The sequence below is a fragment of the Oncorhynchus masou genome, chromosome 5 (assembly GCF_036934945.1).
Source record: "Oncorhynchus masou masou isolate Uvic2021 chromosome 5, UVic_Omas_1.1, whole genome shotgun sequence".
NCBI lineage: Eukaryota > Metazoa > Chordata > Actinopteri > Salmoniformes > Salmonidae > Oncorhynchus > Oncorhynchus masou.
In genome coordinates this window covers 73,828,931-73,848,392 of record NC_088216.1, presented here as the reverse complement: position 1 = coordinate 73,848,392, position 19,462 = coordinate 73,828,931, and the positions used below count along the sequence as shown (strand labels likewise).

Below are 19,462 nucleotides of genomic sequence, written 5' to 3'. Positions count from 1 at the left end.
ATACCATATAGTGTCGGCTGTGAATCCTTGACCTTAGATCTTGCAATGAAAAATCTTGTAAGAACTTGGACAGAATTAAAATTGATTCATGCAATAAATTGGAGCTGAAATTGGAATCTAGAAGGCATACCTAATTTTATAGGCCTATATGAAGAATTATGGTTAATTAAACTTGCTGTCAAGCTACCTTTATGACAAATATGATGCTGTATTCATATTTTGGTGAGAACTGTGCAGACAAATGTACATGTATATAATATCTATAAATATCTTACATATTTCTTTTTACATTTCATGACATGGCATGTTGTATTTGTGTAATGAAAACAACATTTTTATGACATATTTTTAAAATAATGGAAAGACAATATTTGACATTTCTGAATTTGAAAAAGGCACACATTTTGTGAACGCAGCTTCCACAGTGGTAGTTGATATGTGTTTGGAGTAGTGTATCATCTCTCATTATTGTAGCTTATCTGTAGTGATTTACATTGGTATGCACACCCATAACACCCTGTAATAGCAGTCCCAGGTGTTTTGGAAAGCCATTGTTTATTACAGAGAACTTTAATTGGCTCATTTACATACCAACAAAATACCATAGAAACATCTGAATAATGGAACAGTGGAGCAAACAACAACATCATGGCATGCAACCATCTTTGGAGTAGATATCCATGAACACTGTCTGTCATTCTTTGCCTCTTAGTGTTGCGGTCTCTCTCACTCAACCCTTCTCTCGCTCTCTATTGCTCTTTCTCTATCACTTCCTCTCACTGTCCATCTTTCTAACACACGCATATGTTTCACAAATTGTCCCCTCCCATGTTCCTGTCTGGCGTTAGTGATCTCATGCTCTTAATCACTTCTCAGCCTCACATATCCCATGTCTGCATTAAATGTCCCTGTGAAGCCGGATAAAGGACACAGAGCTTAATAAGAGGGAGTGTGATGGCATTGGACCAGCTGTAAAGGCAAGAGGATGATGAGTTGGTAATGGGGACGTGGTGTTTATGGTGGTGGTGGGAGTGGTGGTGCGGTGTGGAAGCTCACTTTGCTAATTGTCTGATTGAGTCAGGTCCTCCCGGGCCCCCGGACACAGTAGCAGTGGAGGAGATCACAGATAGCACGGCCCAGCTCTCTTGGAGCCCCGGCAGGGACAACGGCAGCCCTATCACCGGCTACATCATCCAGGCCCGGACCCCCTTCACTGTGGGTTGGCAGGCTGTGGACACAGGTAGTTTATACATCCACCATACAGTACATAACAAAGCACACCATAACTTTGTTTATCCATCATGATAATACTGGTCTACTTTCCACTTCCAGTTCCTGAGGTGATCAATGGCAACACACTGACAGCCACTGTGGTGGGCCTGAACGCCTGGGTGGAGTATGAGTTCAGGGTGGTGGCCCGCAACAGTGTGGGCATGGGAGAGCCCAGTCCAGCCTCAGCCAAGACCAGGACAGAGGATACCAGTGAGTGTTTCTCCTCTAGTCTTTCTAAAATACATACGCAGACACACACACTAACACACATACACACACTAACACACACATGCACATAAATACTATAGATATTGTATACACAGACCCCTGACATCTTACATGAAAGGCTGCTTGAACCAGATGTCTTGTGATGGACCATTTAGTTTGGGCTGGAATCAGGATGCACATGCTCCGTCTGCAGTGTTATGCACGAAACAGTTGTCAAGTAAAATGGCATTTTCTGAATATTAAACTGAACAGCTAAATCTAAAACAAGTTTTTTATTCTTTGTGACATTTGGCATTTGAGTTGGACAATGTAGTCCAAAACATGCCGGGTCGATAATATCAAGGGAGAAGTTTCTTGGGTATAAAATAATATTGTGAATGCATTTTACAATTTTTCCCAATTGTTAACACACGTTTGCTGATACTACATCTCAGGTACTCATGGAAGCAGTTGCGGACCTGAGCTGCCAGATGGAAACGCACGTTGTCCCAAACTAGAACATACATTTGCCGCTCAGGATCACTTGGCCCTCTTTGCTCTAGCTGAAAAAGATTGTCATGTAAGGTGTTCAGGAAATTAAGGAGATAGGCAGTGTTCTGTGGAGGACCCCATTGTGGCTCATAGCTGAACATATGGCGACATTTTCCGCGCGCTGGCCAGGTACAATACCTCAATGATGGCGCGTAGACCATGGATGTTCCTTCCTCTCCTAATCTTCTTTGCTAAATTTAATCAAATCAAATGTATTTATTTAGCCTTTCGTACATCAGCTGATATCTCAAAGTGCTGTACAGAAACCCAGCCTAAAACCCCAAACAGCCTGAAACCCAGCCTAAAACCCCAAAATGCAGGTGTAATCCAGCCTCATCTATGAATATGAGTTCAGGCGGCATGGAACTTGCATCCAACTCCATTGTTCTCTGATATGACAGTAAATACTGTAATTGCTGTATAGTAAAGTTCACTGTCAACATCAGTGAGTCTAATGTTTCAAGAGTGTAATACTACTACATTACTTACTTGCACATATTAGTACCATTTATCCTTTACTCTTTGGGAATTCCTTTCTAATAGGTTTCTGTTGATTTGCTTTATACGGAGATGGTGTTTCTGAAGGATGCGGGCTATGGTTGATAAGCTCACTGTTGTTGTGGAAGATGGTAGGGTTTTCAATAATCTGTTGCTAGATTTCCTGCAGTTTTATGGCATCATTTCTAACTACCATTTGCACAATGGCAGCCTCCTATTTGTCTGTAAATAGTCGTCTTTCAGTTCTACAAAAACAAAATATCATGCAGTACCGTAAACACTACAGTAGTACAGTACACAAGATAAACATGTTACAAAGTAGTATAGCTCTCAATTTCATACATACATTAATATGCCAAACATGTACTTTGTTTCCCCTTACAGTATGTATTGGAATGTACATTCTTTACTGGGCTTTATGTGGTACTACTGTCAAATAGTAAAAGTCGTAGATAGGTCCAATGTCTGCAGTACATAACTATTCTCATTTTGGAATGTCCGAATGATTGATGCTCCGGTGAAGTGGCTCAGATTGGGCTGCACTCTCTGCCCAGCCTCTCTCAAGGTCAGCCTCTCCACATGGTCCACCATAGTTACCCGAATTTCATCAGAGATTACTCTCCTTGTTCTTGGTCTTCCTCCACCTCTACCTCCACCTCCACCTCTACCTCTACTTTTCTCTGCCAAGTTTGCTTCCATTGTTCTCCAAACACAGGAGTACTCACCTGTGGCCTTTTTATCCATGCCAGAGGTCTGATTGCAAAGTGACACATTTTGCAATTAGTGTTTGAAAAGAGAAAGAGATCAATTGGTAATTGAGCTTAGCTTGTTGAACATTGTTGCATTTCATTTGCACACAAGACATTTTAGTTGTGAATGTGTGTCAAAGGTAGAGAATTATGTGTTGTGTTTTGTCAAATGTTATGGAAATGCAATCTGAGTGTAAAGCAAAACATGTGCCAATAGTATTGCAGATCTGGTGTCTGGGTCAACTAAATTAGTTACTGGTTTGGGTCATTGTGGCTCATGGGCCAGTTTTAGTGTGTAAACAATTGGGAAAATCTGTAAAGCTGTGTCATGAGACGAGACGTGTGGCATATAGTCCTGTATTTCAGCTATGTTAAAAGCCTTAAAATTGCTCTCTTCTGGGATTTGCCTTACAGTGCCTGATACAGCTCCCACTGATGTTGGAGGCGGAGGAGGCACAAAATCTGAATTAGTGATAACTTGGGAGGTAAGTTATCTGTCAGGTTTTACTGTTCTCTCTATAGCTGGATAATGGTTTTACTGTTCTCTCCATAGCCAGGTAATGGTTTTACTGTTCTCTCCATAGCCAGGTAATGGTTTTACTGTTCTCTCCATAGCTGGGTAATGGTTTTACTGTTCTCTCCATAGCTGGATAATGGTTTGACTGTTCTCTCCATTACCAGGTAATGGTTTTACTGTTCTCTCCATAGCCAGGTAATGGTTTTACTGTTCTCTCTATAGCCAGGTAATGGTTTTACTGTTCTCTCCATAGCCAGGTAATGGTTTTACTGTTCTCTCCATAGCCAGGTAATGGTTTTACTGTTCTCTCCCATAATGGTTTTACTGTTCTCTCCATAGCCAGGTAATGGTTTTACTGTTCTCTCCATAGCCAGGTAATGGTTTTACTGTTCTCTCCATAGCCAGGTAATGGTTTTACTGTTCTCTCCATAGCCAGGTAATGGTTTTACTGTTCTCTCCATAGCTGGATAATGGTTTTACTGTTCTCTCCATAGCCGGATAATGGTTTTACTGTTCTCTCCATAGCTGGATAATGGTTTTACTGTTCTCTCCATAGCCGGATAATGGTTTTACTGTTCTCTCCATAGCCAGGTAATGGTTTTACTGTTCTCTCCATAGCTGGATAATGGTTTTACTGTTCTCTCCATAGCCAGGTAATGGTTTTACTGTTCTCTCCATAGCTGGATAATGGTTTTACTGTTCTCTCCATAGCCAGGTAATGGTTTTACTGTTCTCTCCATAGCTGGATAATGGTTTTACTGTTCTCTCCATAGCCAGGTAATGGTTTACTGTTCTCTCCACAGCCAGGTAATGGTTTTGCTTAATTGTGCAGAATTGAATGGAGCAATATTATGATCGGCACTAGAGCCAGCCCTCTCTTCTGTGCTGGCCATGGAGTGCCATTTCTCCCTTCCAATGTGATTCAACTGAGGGACAGCGATTGTTTCTTTGAAGCCCACTTCATCCACAATTATGTGCTAATACACAGAGAGAAAAAATGAAACAATCAGTGATTTCAGATCATCAACTACATTCAGCCGCCGGCCAATGGTCAGGAACATCATTACAAATCATTTGTGGACTGCAAATTGACAGCAAGAAGCCCAAACAGATATCATATTTGACGAAAACATAATCATTTCCAACCTTGCTTAGATTTGTATATGATCACATATACCTCTCTATTATGCGTGGGAGTACTTTGGAACAGATTTCCTAAATTAAAATCACTTGGAGCTGATTTGCTAGTGTTTTTAGTCTTTTTTATAATTAAAATACATTTAATAATTTTTTGCTCAGAAAACTAGAGGGCCAAATAAAATCACAGCCATTTGGGGAACCATTGTTTAAACACTACATCTAATCATTGCAACCAAGGTTGAAGACCTCTTTGGCAGGTGCTTGATGACAAACGCAGGGGTGTCAGTGTATTTGTCTGTATGCGTTTTAATATCACTATAGTTTTGTGTTTCGCTCCCAGCCCGTGCCTGAGGAACTGCAGAATGGAGAGGGCTTCGGTTACATCATCGCCTTCCGGCCGCTGGGTGCCATCACCTGGACACGAGTGGTCATCTCCACGCCCGGGGTGGCCCGATACATCTTCCGCAACGACACCATCCCGCCTTTCTCGCCGTTCGATGTGAAGGTTGGGGCGTACAACAACCGTGGGGAAGGCCCCTTCAGTTCCATAGCCACAGTGTTCTCAGCAGAAGAAGGTAAAGGAAATGGCTGCCAGTGGAAGTCACGCTGAAACCGCGCCTAATCTTTTCATTCTGGAGGCACAACCTTCCATAGTAAAGATGAAATATGTTGGTTCAGACACATTCCCCCTCAAGCTGGGAGTGTCAACTTGATATTAGTTATTGCAGGGGTAGATTACAGGAAATCCGAGCAGACACTTACTACACTGGGCTGTCAGTGAGGTACTGTGTTATTTGAATTTACCATGCAAGTCAGATCCCAATAACAACCAAGCGGAGGCAAAAGCTCTATCCAGTGAATCTACAGGTCTATTCTCTGCTTTCCTTTCTTTCCTATTAGTTTGTTTTATGGTGTTTGAATGAGTCTGTGGGGTGCTCACCAGCTCTCTATTTCTGCAGTCCCCAGTGAGGCTCCTAAGAGGGTTTGGGGCAGGAGTGTATCTGCAGCTACAGTTGAAGTGATTTGGGAAGCCCTCCCCGTCACCCCTGAAAGAGTGCTGGGTTATGAGGTAGGATTCACTCAATTTCCTCAATAAAACAACACATGCACTTTGCCATTTCTAGTGTGTATATGTAAAGCAGTAGCTTAATTTATTCTATTTGAACACACAGTTCTTGAAATATCACCTGGGGTGCTGTGTACTGTAACATCTCACATTCTAAGATATCATGAGGAGTTCTGTAACCTTGACAACATTTTGTTAATATATTGATTCCTATACGTACTGTATTTGTCCCAGCACTGCTTAGAGTAGCTGTGTCTAACGACCACCACCATTTAGCTGCAGCAGCTTTTAAAGCCGGTTGAGAAAAGCTCTCATCCATCCATTTAAGTACGCAAGAAGAGCTTTTCCTTTTCTCCCAGTGCTCTTTCAATTCTGCTCACCTCTGCCCCCTGGAACAAAACCCTTTGGTTGCCATGGCACTGGCTTTATTGTGTTGATACAATAGTGCTATCAGGTCAGCAAACAGGATTGGAGAGAGAGGGGCTTTTAAGGGGGTAAGCTGTTAGTATGCATCTTGAGCCTTAGAGGTTGGGTACAGTGGAGGTCATAGGATTCTGAAAGAGATGACACCTTTCACAGACAGATGCATTAGTATTGTTTGTGTTAGTAGCCAAACTGGGAGGATAGGTCTAAACTGATAATATGCCCATCTAATTAAAAAATATATATAAATATATATGTATTTGTTTAACCTTTATTTAACCAGGTAAGCTAGTTGAGAACAAGTTCTCATTTACAACTGTGACCTGGCCAAGATAAGGCAGAGCAGTGCAACAGAAACAACAACACAGAGTTGCAGATGGAATAAACAAGCGTAAACAGTCAATAACACAATAGAAAAAAAGAAAGTCTATATAGTGTGTGCAAATGGCATGAGGAGGTAAGGCAATAAATACGCCATAGTAGCAAAGTCATTACAATTTAGCAGATTAACACTGGAGTGATAGATGAGCAGATGATGAGCAGATTATGGTTTGTCAGTAGTGATACTGGTGTGCAAAAGAGCAGCAAAGTAAATAAAAACAATATGGGGATGAGGTAGGTAGATTGGGTAGGCTATTTACAGATGGACTATGTACAGCTGCAGCAATCTGTTAGCTGCTCAGATAGCTGATGTTTAAAGTTTGTGAGGGAATGTAAGTCTCCAGCTTTAGCAATTTTTGCAATTCGTTCCAGTCACTGGCAGCAGAGAGTATGGATCTAGCTAGATCTACAGTATGGATCTAGTTTTTTACTCCAGTATGGTATATTGTTAAGTCTTTTGCATGAAAAAATTGTATCTAATAGGTTAATTTAGTTGCATGGCCATTAACAGGAATATAGATGTGCCTATCCCAAGAGCAGACTTCACATTTTCTCTCTAATTATTTACTTTACTCTTATGTCACTTAATACCCGAAACATGAATATTGAAAATGACCCTAAGCTAGTATTGGATTATTTAATTTGCTTCATCAAATATCTCTTCACCTGCACCGTTAATTGAAAGCTAATACCCCCAAGGAAAGTAATGAATTGCTCTGTCTAGTGTTAAAGAGAATACGATATTCCTCCATGCTGTAGCTGGATGTGTTCATTTCTAAGTACAGAAACTGTACTTTTATCATTGAAAATACAGATTTGTAAGGGGAATACATTTTATTGAACCAAAAACAGTGGATCTTAAAGACATTATTGTGACAAGAATATACTATACTGTGTTAAACAAGCCCTTTGTCATTTTACTTATTGAGGTTACTCTTGGGTGCCTTTGTAGAATGACCATGGGCTAGAGATTATTTGTATCAAAAAATTGAAGACCCATATGTCATTGATTGGGAAACCAGTCCTCCACTGCACACCAAATGGCATTACAGATTGAATTATGAGGCTGTTCTAATAATGTGAGTTTTAAAAAAAAGTCCCTTTGGCTAGAATTAAATTGCTTGTGTCTGATATCTCAACCTCTTGTTGTTTTCTTTCCATTGGTTCACAGGTGGTCTACTGGGAAGATGACACCAAGCCTGACACAGTAGGCAAAGTCAGAACCTCTGGAAACTACTCAGCGGTCAATGTGACTGGACTGAGCGCTAACACACAGTATTATCTAGCTGTGTGCGCCTTTAACACTGCAGGGACAGGGCCTCAGTCAACACACATCAACGCCACCACCAAGAAGCCAGGTGAGTGAATCTCATTTCCATGTACGTTTTAGTCATTTAGCAGTTGCTCTTATCCAGAACGACTTACAATTAGTGCATTTATCTTAAGATAGCTAGGTGAGAATCTACAACTATCACAGTCGTAGTAAGTACATTTTCCTTCAGCTGTTTGGAGGATTGTACTGTATATACATTTTTACATTTAGGGGGAACAGAAACTCATTATTTTGTAAAACTATACAAGTATTATATGAACATCTCTCTTTCATCATCCCTTCTCTCTCTTAGCACCAGGCCAGCCTCCTTTGAATGTAGAGTGGACCATGATTGGCTCTCTGCTCACTCTACACTGGGGTCCTGTGATAGCCATGGAGACAGAGGCAGAGGTCATCGGATATCTTGTATGTCTCATGTCACTGTGGCTCTATTCTTTTGTCAAGCACAACACGAACATCTCAAACCCACTCTTTCCATCATTTTGGTAAGGTTTTCCACAGGGACAAAACATCCATAGCTCCAACCAGCGAACCTCACTGTACTGTCACCAAGCATTAGGAGCCATTTTATCATCCAATCAGCAAATCAAGTTTAAATTCCCTCACTCCTCACTGCTCATTTCAGGCGATCTTTCATTTTTGATTGTGTGTTTTGCATTGCCGTTTCTAGGTGCTGTTGAGAAGACACCGGTACAATGACGTAAACAGCATCATAACAAACAAAACCAGGATGGAGCTGACGCTGTCTCCCAACGACAACTACCTGATCCAGATCAAGGCCCTGAGTGAGGGTGGTGAAGGTGTAGGCAGCGAACCCATCCACATCCACAAATTAAGTACGTTTGCCATTTCCTCTCTCTCCCCTCTCCTCTCCCTGTGTTCCTTGATGAAGCTTTAATGATGATTAAATCAGCCAAACAGAACATTTATTTTGGGCTCTTGCATCCCTCTTCAACCATGTGTAATAGACTTCTTGCGGGTGCAAGAAATGCGACCTTTTTAGAAATGCATGTGTGGTGCAATCCATCTCTGCCATTGGGTTATTATTCCTTGTTGACTTCCCAGGTCTGCGGCATATAAAATAGCACAATGCCCCCCCCAAAGAGATCTGCTCTCTGATGTGATATAAGCCTCATCATCTCTGTGTACTTGGTCTATCCTGTTGAAAGCCATTAAACCAGAGATATGGAAAGCACTATGTTATTCACAGTTGCCCTTTGATTTACAACGACTTGTCATCAAATTTAGCAGATAGAGACAGAAACTGCCCCGACTTCGTTTTTTTGCTTTTTTTGAAAAGTGGAATTTTCAGTTCTTGAAGAGCTTCTTTGACTGCTGGTTTGTGGTTTCAGGCATGGGCGCACAAGGTTCGGGAGCATCTAGTCTCAATCCGCTATCGCTGTCTCATCTCTCCGCATTCCTCATCAGCGCTCTCCTCCTCCTCAACTCCCACTGGTGATGTCTGGACACAGTCACAGCCCTCCTACCGGCCCTCCTCACTCCCTCTCCTCTAGCAGCCTGCTCCCGCATTCAGATAGGCATGGATGCAACCCTCTGTGGCAGTGCTGGACAGAACAGGAATTTTGAAGGGGCCATGCATTGAGGATATAAATTATGTTCTGTAGAAAACATAAATTTGTGTGCATGATATTTAACAGTTTCCTCTCATATCATAAGTGCTGTCATGCTGTAAAACTATTTTGGAAATATTTTTTTTCCAATGGAATATACTTCTATTTAGGAGTACTGATGTCTACATTATATATGTACAGTTGAAGTCGGAAGTTTAGCCAAATATAGTTTTTCACAATTCCTGACATTTAATCAGAGTAAAATTCCCTGTCTTAAGTCAGTTAGGATCACCACTTTATTTTAAGAATGTGAAATGTCAGAATAATAGTAGAGAGAATTCTTTATTTCAGCTTTTATTTATTTCATCACATTCCCAGTAGGTCAGCAGTTTACATACACTCAATTAGTATTTGGTAGCATTGCCTTTAAAATGTTTAACTTGGGTCAAACATTTTGGGTAGCCTTCCACAAGCTTCTCACATCAAATTGGGTGAGTTTTGGCCCATTCCTCCTGACAGAGCTGGTGTAACTGAGTCAGGTTTGTAGGCCTCCTTGCTCGAACACACATTTTCAGTTCTGCCCACACATTTTCTATAGGATTGAGGTCAGGGCTTTGTGATGGCCACTACAGTACCTTGACTTTGTTGTCCTTAAGCAATTTTGCCACAACTTTGGAAGTATGCTTGGGGTCATTGTCCATTTGGAAGACCCATTTGCGACCAAGCTTCAACTTCCTGACTGATGTCTTGAGATGTTGCTTCAATATATCCACATAATCTTCCTTCCTCATGATATCATCGGTTTCGTGAAGTGCACCAGCCCCTCTTGCAGCAAAGCACCCCCACAACATGAGGCTGCCGTGCTTCACATTTTCAAACATAACGATTGTCATTATGGCCAAACAGTTCTATTTTTGTTTTATCAGACCAGAGGACATTTCTCCAAAATGTATGATCTTTGTCCCCATGTGCAGTTGCAAAACGTAGTCTGGCTTTTTTTATGGCGGTTTTGGAGCAATGGCTTCTTCCTTGCTGAGCGGACTTTCAGGTTATGTCGATATAGGACTTATTTTACTGTGGATATAAATACTTTTGAACCTGTTTCCTCCAGCATCTTCACAAGGTCCTTTGCTGTTGTTCTGCGATTGATTCACACTTTTCGCACCAAAGTATGTTCATCTCTAGGAGACAGAACGCGTCTCCTTCCTGAGCGGTATGATGGCTGTGTGGTCCCTGTTTGTACAGATGGAGGTGGTACCTTCAAGCATTTGAAAATTGCTCCCAAGGATGAACCAGACTTGTGGAGGACTAAAAAAAAATGTATTGGGCGATTTTTTGTCTTCTTTTTTTTCCATGATTTCATGCAAAGGGGCACTGGGTTTGAAGGTAGGCCTTGAAATCCATCCACAGGTACACCCCCAATTGACTCAAATGATGTCAATGTGCCTATCAGAAGATTCTAAAACCACGCTGTCTAAAGGCACAGTCAACTTAGTGTATGTAAACTTCTGACCCACTGGAATTGTGATTAAGTGAAAGAATCTGTCTGTAAACAATTGTTGGAAAAATGACTTGTCATGCACAAAGTAGATGTCCTAACCGACTTGCCAAACCTATAGTTTGTTAACAAAAAATTTGTGGAGTGGTTGAAAAACGAGTTTTAATGACTCCAACCTAAGTGTACGTAAACGTCCGACATCAACTGTATATATGTTTGACACTGATCCTTGAAGATTACTAATGCCTTAAACCCATTTACATACCAAAGTAGTTGACAAAAAAAAGAATTAGTTATCTTGTGTTTTCAAAGTAATGTGAGTTTTTAATGAAGGTATGTTACATAATTGTGGTGTCAGCTGCTCAATGGAGAGATGTGTTGTGGTTTATATGGGTTGGACGTCCTTTGATATAACTAACTGTACATGACATCTTGAGTTATTATTATGAGGTTGAAGAAGTACAACTAATTATCTAACTGACAACATGCCCAAACTAATGTCAAATTGGCCACTATAGCAGATAAAACCAGTTTTACATGATAACTGTTTGAATCATAATAATTTGATCAAGTGATTTTATAGCTGTAGCTAAACCATTACCTTGAATGATTTGTGTTTGAGCTGTGTTAACTGAATACCAGTTTGGTCACCTGTCCCTCTAAGCCACTCATCTCTGCATAGTGAAATAGTATTAGGCGCCTTACAGAGCTGTTGGCTCCTGAGCTTTAGACCCCTATTTAAAACAATCTGATGGGACCTGACATTTTGTTCTGTATCTCATGCTCCTCTTAATAATTGATGCATATCACACTCTGCATTCAGCACACAGTGAAATGTTAAGGTTCCCGAGAATAGAATCATGTAGAGTTATTGTGTCAAACAAATCCCACTTGTAATTTTCTGCATTTAAATGACCTCTAAATGCTAAATACATCTATCATTTGACCTCCTGATTATTCAGAATACCGATCATCAGTCGGCAAAATATATATAAATCATACATGTTTAAGTATAGGACATATATGAGTGCCTTCACTGGAACATCTTACAAGTTGACGGACATATCCACTCTTTCTGGATCAGTTTTTGGAAAATTAATCAGGGGGGGGTGTCTATACTTTTCCTAATTTCTGAGAGATCCCAGGCATAATAAATGTATGATTGAATCTGCAGCATAATTTAGCAGATATTAAAGCATCTAAATAAAATCTGTCATGTCAATGGAGCCATGACTGGAAATTAAGGAGAAAAGTTGGCTGCTGTCATGTCCCTTTCTCAAACTTCACTCTGAGAAAAAAGGGTTATTCGGCAGTCCCCATAGGAGAACCCTTTTTGGTTCAAGGTAGAAATATTTTGGGTTCCATGTAGAGCCCTCTGTGGAAAGGGTTTTACACAGAACCCAAAAGAGTTCTTCAAAGGGTTATCCCATGGGGACAGCCAAATAAGCATTTTAGGTTTTAAGAGTGTATAAAGTACAAGACTAGAGAACTGCTACAGTACTCTTTTAAAGAACTGTGACAAGCCTTATGGTGAGGGAGAAACTGTTTCCTGTTCATGTTATTGTACGATGGGTCCATCATCATGGGTCCACTGACTACTGCTATAAGGTATTGTGCCTTCACTGAACTTTGTCACTGATTAGGGCTGGCTGACCTAGGATCACGTGGTTGTGGGACTGTTCCCGTCATCTGCAACGTCCAATGAAAGCAGAAGGAAGTGATCCAAGGTAACTGTGACTCTGTCTCTGCTTAGCCACCAGAACAGGTGTGCAGACCCCAGAGGCCCGTAAAGCTCAATCAGTGGACGTAATCAGCCTGTCCTATCTGCTCCTACAGTGGTTTCATAACGGCCTGTGCTCATTGATTAGACTGCTGCAGCCCAGTCAATGGGATATTGATTTCCCCTGTCCCATTATTGCAGCTATCACAATTGGGCTGCTTGATTGACTGATGCTGGTGCTTCCTGTTGCACATTTCTTTGTTGGTTACTATTTGAGATGTCCTCCCCTAGTCTTTCTCTGTCTGTGTGTCCACCCCATCCAGAGGAGACAAGTCAAAATCATAATAATACAATGTAATATACATTACATGTTTTTTTACAAGAGCTACTGTGACAAAATTATGTTTTAGGTAACATCCCCCTACTAGTTCCGACTACCTTTAATGGATTTTAAGTGCTGCACATTTATAAATTCCCTTACTGAAATTCATATGAAAATTAACAGCATTTTGTTATTCATTAAAGGTTATGCGTTGGTTAAGAGAGGAAAATTGTCATGTTCCTTTTTTGTAATGTATTTTTGACTGTTGAGCTCTTTTTTGAAAAACTCTAATCTGAGGCTGAAGAGAGACATTGATATAGCAGTCCTTTTCTTTTTCTACAAATGATGAACAATGGCTTTTTAGGTGTCAAACTGTCTGGGGACTTAGCCTGTGTAATAATACTACTGTAAAACAGAAGTACAGCGAGGTGTCCAAAAAGTATAAGGATACAGCACAGTAACAGTGTCTAATTGAAATAGTATACCTCTTAGACCTTTTTCCTAATTCCTATGCCCAATGCCCTGCTCATTATTTCTGTATGCTGGTTAGTAGAATAGTATATACTTACCAGTTCACCTTCACATCACGCAGCGCTAGAGTATGTGGATTTACATATAAGTCCTTTGTCAAATTTGGCCAGACTATCCTATAATTTACATGGCTATATACATGTATGTTACACCCTGCTGACTGTAAAATATAGGAGAAATAATGTACCTTTTTTGGGATTGTACTTTGTGAATTAGTACAAAGTGCAATCCAAGAAAATTATTGTAGCCATCAGGTCAGTTGCGTTTGAGTTTACATTTTTACAACATGACATGATAAACACTGATGTTGGTTACTTAGAGTGCGCTTTAGTTCTGACAAATGTGTTTGGTCAAATGTAAATAGCTTGCATATATATTTTTAAAGATGGCCTACAAAGACAATTTACTGATATTTTATACAACTTGTGGCCCTTGATTTTAATACTGATGTATTAATCCATGATCTCCATGAGATAACTGACCTATAGAACTGTGTTTCATATTGAAAAGTAACTGTTTTGTCTTGTATACTAAAATTGTGCATGTGAATCATTGTTTTGTGCTTTTGTGTTGAATTTTCTAAAACTAACTTAATAAAACGTTAACTGCAGCAAGTTGTTTGCTTTAAAGAGCCACTTTTTTTCTCTCCACACATACAGTATGTGACCTACAGTATGGTCTTTTCAACTGCCACATCAGACAGATAAAGGTTTCCCAGCACCATTTGACCTTTTAATATTCATAATAAGGCACATCTAGTATATAAAAGCAGCCTACAGGCTGGGATTTATTCTTGACACCCATTTGAGCTTTGATGGTTTTCAGCATCCCCACTCTGAGAGTGTTGTCAACACAGCTATTGTAAATCATTTTGACAACTTGGCAAAATTTCAGAGAGGGGTGACAGAATTACAGATATGTAAGTGCTGTATTATGCAGTTGATTTTTTTACATGCATGGGTAACACATAGTAATGCCTAATTGGGTCGAAGACAGTTCCCTCATGTAATCTCATGCAGGGATTGCAAAGTTCAATACGTCTTGGGAAAGCTGTGCTCCCGGGATTCACACGTCAATGATAAGCAAGGCTTTTTAGTCAGTGGGATCCAGAAAGGATTACTTTTTGCCATATCAGTTTGTAGAACAAAGCACTGCTGCTGCGTGTAATCACTTTTCAACATCAGAGAGAGAGTAGTGTTCAAGAGCTTTCACTGCTGCTCATATTAACTAGAAGACCACACACACACAGGCCCAATATATTCCTTAATCTTAATTAGTTTGAATTATAACTATAAACCAGTGCATGCAATTCATGCAGCCTACTGTATGCATGCTCAAGCCTTATATTTAGACATTCCTAACCTAATGAACATAACGTGGCTGTCACGATCGGACCAATGTCGGACCAAGCTGCAGCGCGATATGGTTTCCACATAATTTTAATAATAATGTGAAACTTAGCAAAGACAAATAAACAAACTAACAACGAACCGTGACTACAGAGATGCTACGTGCACTAACTTAAAACAATATCCCATAAACAGTGACTTAAATATGATCCCCAATTAGAGACAACGATACCAGCTGCCTCTAATTGGGAATCATACAAATCACCAACATAGAAAACAAACTAGAACACCACATAGAAATACACAAACTATATCACCCCCAGTCACGCCCTGACCCACTTCACCATAGAGAAACAATGGCTCTCAATGGTCAGGGCGTGACAGTCTGATACGGACGAGTGGAATAAACTCTATGCAGACATACAGGTAACTGCCAAAATAAAGGAACACCAACGTAAGCCCACTGGGCACACACTGGTTGAGTTAACGTTGTTTCCACATCATTTTAATGAAATGACATTGAACCAACGCGGAGTTAACATTGAATTGAAGTCTGTGCCCAGTGGGAAGTATCTTAATAGAGCATTGCACCACCACAATCCAGAACAACTATAATGCATCATGGCATAGATTTTTCAAGTTTCTGGAACTCTATTGGAAGGATGTGATACCATTATTCCATGAGAAATTTCTCAACCCAATTGTTGATTATGGTGGAAAACACGGTCTCAGGCAGCTCTACAGAATCTCCCATAAGTGTTCAATTGAGTTGAGATCTGGTGACTGAGACGGCCATGCCATATGGTTTGCATCATTTTCATGCTCAAACCATTCAGTGATCACTTGTACCAGGTGGATGGGCACATTATCATCCTATGTGGGCATAGGCATGGTAGCCAAAATAATGGCCTGCCCAGCATTTTTATACATAACTAAGCATAATGCGATGTTAATTGCTTAATTAACTCAGGTACCACACCTGTGTGGATGCACCTGACATCAATATACATTTTATCCCTCATTTACTCAACTGTTTACATTATTTTGGCAGTTACCTGTACAGTATGTACAGAAGCGACAGTATATATAGCGTATGTCATTACATTTGAATCTCTTCACGTAATTACATATTTTCTTGTTGGTTTCACTTTAACAACATAAGAAAAACAGGTGGATTCTGAACATTGATTTAAGGTTGGTGCATCGTTTTACTCTGTGACATTTGGAGGGCTTTGGGAGATTACAGATAATTTGAGCAGATCACTTTTGTATAGTTATTGACCATCGTTGCTCACCGCCTTTCAAAGTGTGTTTCATTATGAGGATAAAAATTGTCCGACTTGAGCCTACATGTCAACTGCATGAACTTTACAAAAAAATCATGTGATCAAAGGTCATGAAGTTTTGATTGCCATCGACTGCAAGTTTCTGCAGTTGCTCTTCACCAACTTCATCACTCTAGCCATCACCTGCTTTGTGGAAGGTTCTATTAGCAACCAATCATTAGGATGTTTTTGATTAACCCACGTGAACATGACCAAAGAAGTAACTGAAACAGGAACCAACTTCCATGCAATTTATTGATTGTACAATGTACACACATGTATCTTCAGTTTGGGAGTGTGTGATATAGGGTTGGAGTTTATTGCTACATTATAAAGAACAACTTTTATAAACAATGGCAACACTACCATGTTGCACTGAGCCTTTCTGTTGGAAAACCACATCATTGTCTGACTTTCGGCTGTCGCAGATGCACCTCCCCCGACTTCACTCAGAGACCTTCGTCTACAGTCGGTTGCTATCGCCTTGCCACTCACACCAGCCCAATGCTCTGAATAGTGTGTAATTAGGGGTTGAGCAGCACTGAGCATTTTCCTAATTAAATAGAAATGCCAAGCTCGTCAGACAGTGGCCAACGCAGCGTTTGAATGCCAACCACTGAAGCTATTTGTAAATAAAGTGTCAGTAAAGTGGGCCTGTCCTTACTCCAGAAATACACGTTCACAGCTTTCACTTTAGCTTTTGCTTATTGCACAAGCAATTTATTTAGAATTGTTCTGTTTTAGCTAAACTTATTGTTATGCATTTCGCTTAACTAAATGCATAACATTTAGTGTGGTGAAAAAACTCACTTATGATTGATTCTTATTTGGGCATGAAGTAATACTTAAAAGTAGTAGCCTGCCCAAAAGGTTGAAATAGTTTGCTCTTACACATTCAAAAATTAGGTCACAGTTTTGTTCCCCGGGTTGAAGGTACACATAATGTACCTTCAGAAGTATGATCTCACATGATACTTTTTAGGCTACATGCGTATAAGGTAGGCTACCATCATCTGCTCTTTATGCTTGATTGATTGGTCTATCAACCAATAATATGGAGCTGTGACATCATCACTCACCGTCTGAGGGGGCTCGACATTGTCTTATGTCAGATGGCTTCACTTCTACCTAATGCTCATCTTGACGCAAGACAATGGGGGCTCCAACTCTTCAAAGGTAATTTAGATTTTGGCGCAAAAAAAGATGATTGTGCAATGGATGAACTGTCAACTAACAAACCAAGAATTAGAAAACTGACTCAAGTATTTTTGGCTTGTTGAGGTGAGTCATTTGACACATTTTTACATGATTTCGTAGCAGACTAACTTAACTTAGCTAGCTAGTTGTTTTTAGCATCTTACTATAGCTTTCTAACAAAGTTGTTTGTACCATTTTCTTATAGATCACAGGTCTGCTTAAATGATCTAAGAGTAATATGTTGGGAAAGTCCTTTTAAGATATACAGTGCATTCATAAAGTATTCACACCCTTTGACCTTTTCCCCATTTTGTAGTGTTACAAAGTGGTATTAAAATGGATTTAATTGTAATTTTTGGTCAACGATCTGCACAAAATACTCAAATCTGCACAAAATGTCAAAGTGGAAGAAAAATTATAAGATTTATTAAAGATAATGGAAAATAAAACACAAATATCTTGATTAGATAAGTATTCACCCCCCCGAGACAAAATACATATTAGAAACACCTTTGGAATTGATTACAACTGTGAGTCTTTCTGGAGAAATCCTCTTTTTGGCTAGGGGGCAGTATTCGGAAGTTTGGATGAATGAGTTGCCCAAAGTAAACTGCCTGTTACTCAGGCCCAGAAGCTAGGATATGCATGTAATTGGTAGTATTGGATAGAAAACACTTGTAAGTTTCCACAACTGTTAAAATAATGTCTGTGAGTATAACAGAACTGATATAGCAGGCGAAAACCCGAGGAGAATCCATTCTGAATTATTTTTTGGGGAGGTGACACCATTTAAAATGCCTGTCTATGGGGAAATCAATGGAATACCTCCCAGATTTTAGTTCATATGGCTTCCAGTAATGTCAACAGTCTTTAGAAAGAGTTTCAACCTTATTTTTTGAAAGATTTGCTAGAATTTGTATTTTTTCTAAGTGGCTCCCATTTTGGCTGTATTGTTGTGGTGAGTGGGTGAGGGCGCACACTTCGTTATTTATCTCCGGTAATGAACATACTATTCTCCATCTTAAATGTTATCGTTTATTTACATATTAGGGTACCTGAGGATTAATTAGAAACTTTGTTTGACTTGTTTAGACTAAGTTTATTGGTAACTTTCGGGATTCATTTGTATGCATTTTGAACGAGGGAAACCGGTGGATTACTGAGTCAAGTGCGCCAAATAAACTGAATTTTTTTTATATAAAGAAGGACTTTATTGAACAAAGGGACCATTTTTTATGTAGCTGGGACCCTTGTGATTGCAACCAGAGGAAGATCTTCAAAGGTAAGTGATTTATTTTATCGCTATTTCTGACTTTCGTGACGCCTGTGCTTGGTTGGAAAATGTATGTAATGCTTTTGTATGCTGTGTTTTGTCCTCAGATAATTGCATGGTGTGCTTTCGCCGTAAAGCCTTTTTGAAATATGACACAGCAGCTGGATTAACAAGAAGTTGAGCTTTTAAACAATGTAAGACACTTGTATTTTCATGAATGTTTAATATTATTTTGCAATTTCACCAGATGTTGGCCAGGTGGGACGTACCGTTCCATCTAGCCCAGAGAGGTTTAGAGCTTTGCACACCTGGATTGTACAATATTTTGCACATTATTATTTTTAATATTCTTCAAGCTCTGTCAAGTTGGCTGTTTATCATTGCTAGAAGGCCATTTTCAGGTTTTACCATAGATTTGAAGCTGGTTTCAGTCAAAACTGGAACTAGACCACTCAGGAACACTCAATGTCATCTTGATAAGCAACTCCAGTGTAGATTTGGCCTTGTGTTTAACTTCTTATGGCTGCCATCCCGTTAA

General features: G+C 39.9%; 1 protein-coding gene across 1 annotated transcript in view; it reads left to right on the top strand.

Moving 5' to 3' along the window:
- The window catches only part of LOC135540233 (contactin-3-like), an 84,451-nt gene extending 70,057 nt beyond the window's left edge, over positions 1-14,394 (top strand). Inside the window, exons 15-23 of the mRNA XM_064966743.1 lie at positions 1,082-1,240; positions 1,333-1,482; positions 3,693-3,763; positions 5,276-5,510; positions 5,895-6,004; positions 7,977-8,163; positions 8,431-8,543; positions 8,809-8,974; positions 9,491-14,394. Of these exons, the coding sequence (XP_064822815.1) occupies positions 1,082-1,240; positions 1,333-1,482; positions 3,693-3,763; positions 5,276-5,510; positions 5,895-6,004; positions 7,977-8,163; positions 8,431-8,543; positions 8,809-8,974; positions 9,491-9,597 (1,298 nt within the window). The 3' untranslated portion in view covers positions 9,598-14,394. The remainder of the gene's footprint in view (positions 1-1,081; positions 1,241-1,332; positions 1,483-3,692; positions 3,764-5,275; positions 5,511-5,894; positions 6,005-7,976; positions 8,164-8,430; positions 8,544-8,808; positions 8,975-9,490) is intronic.
- Positions 14,395-19,462: the final 5,068 nt, after the last annotated feature.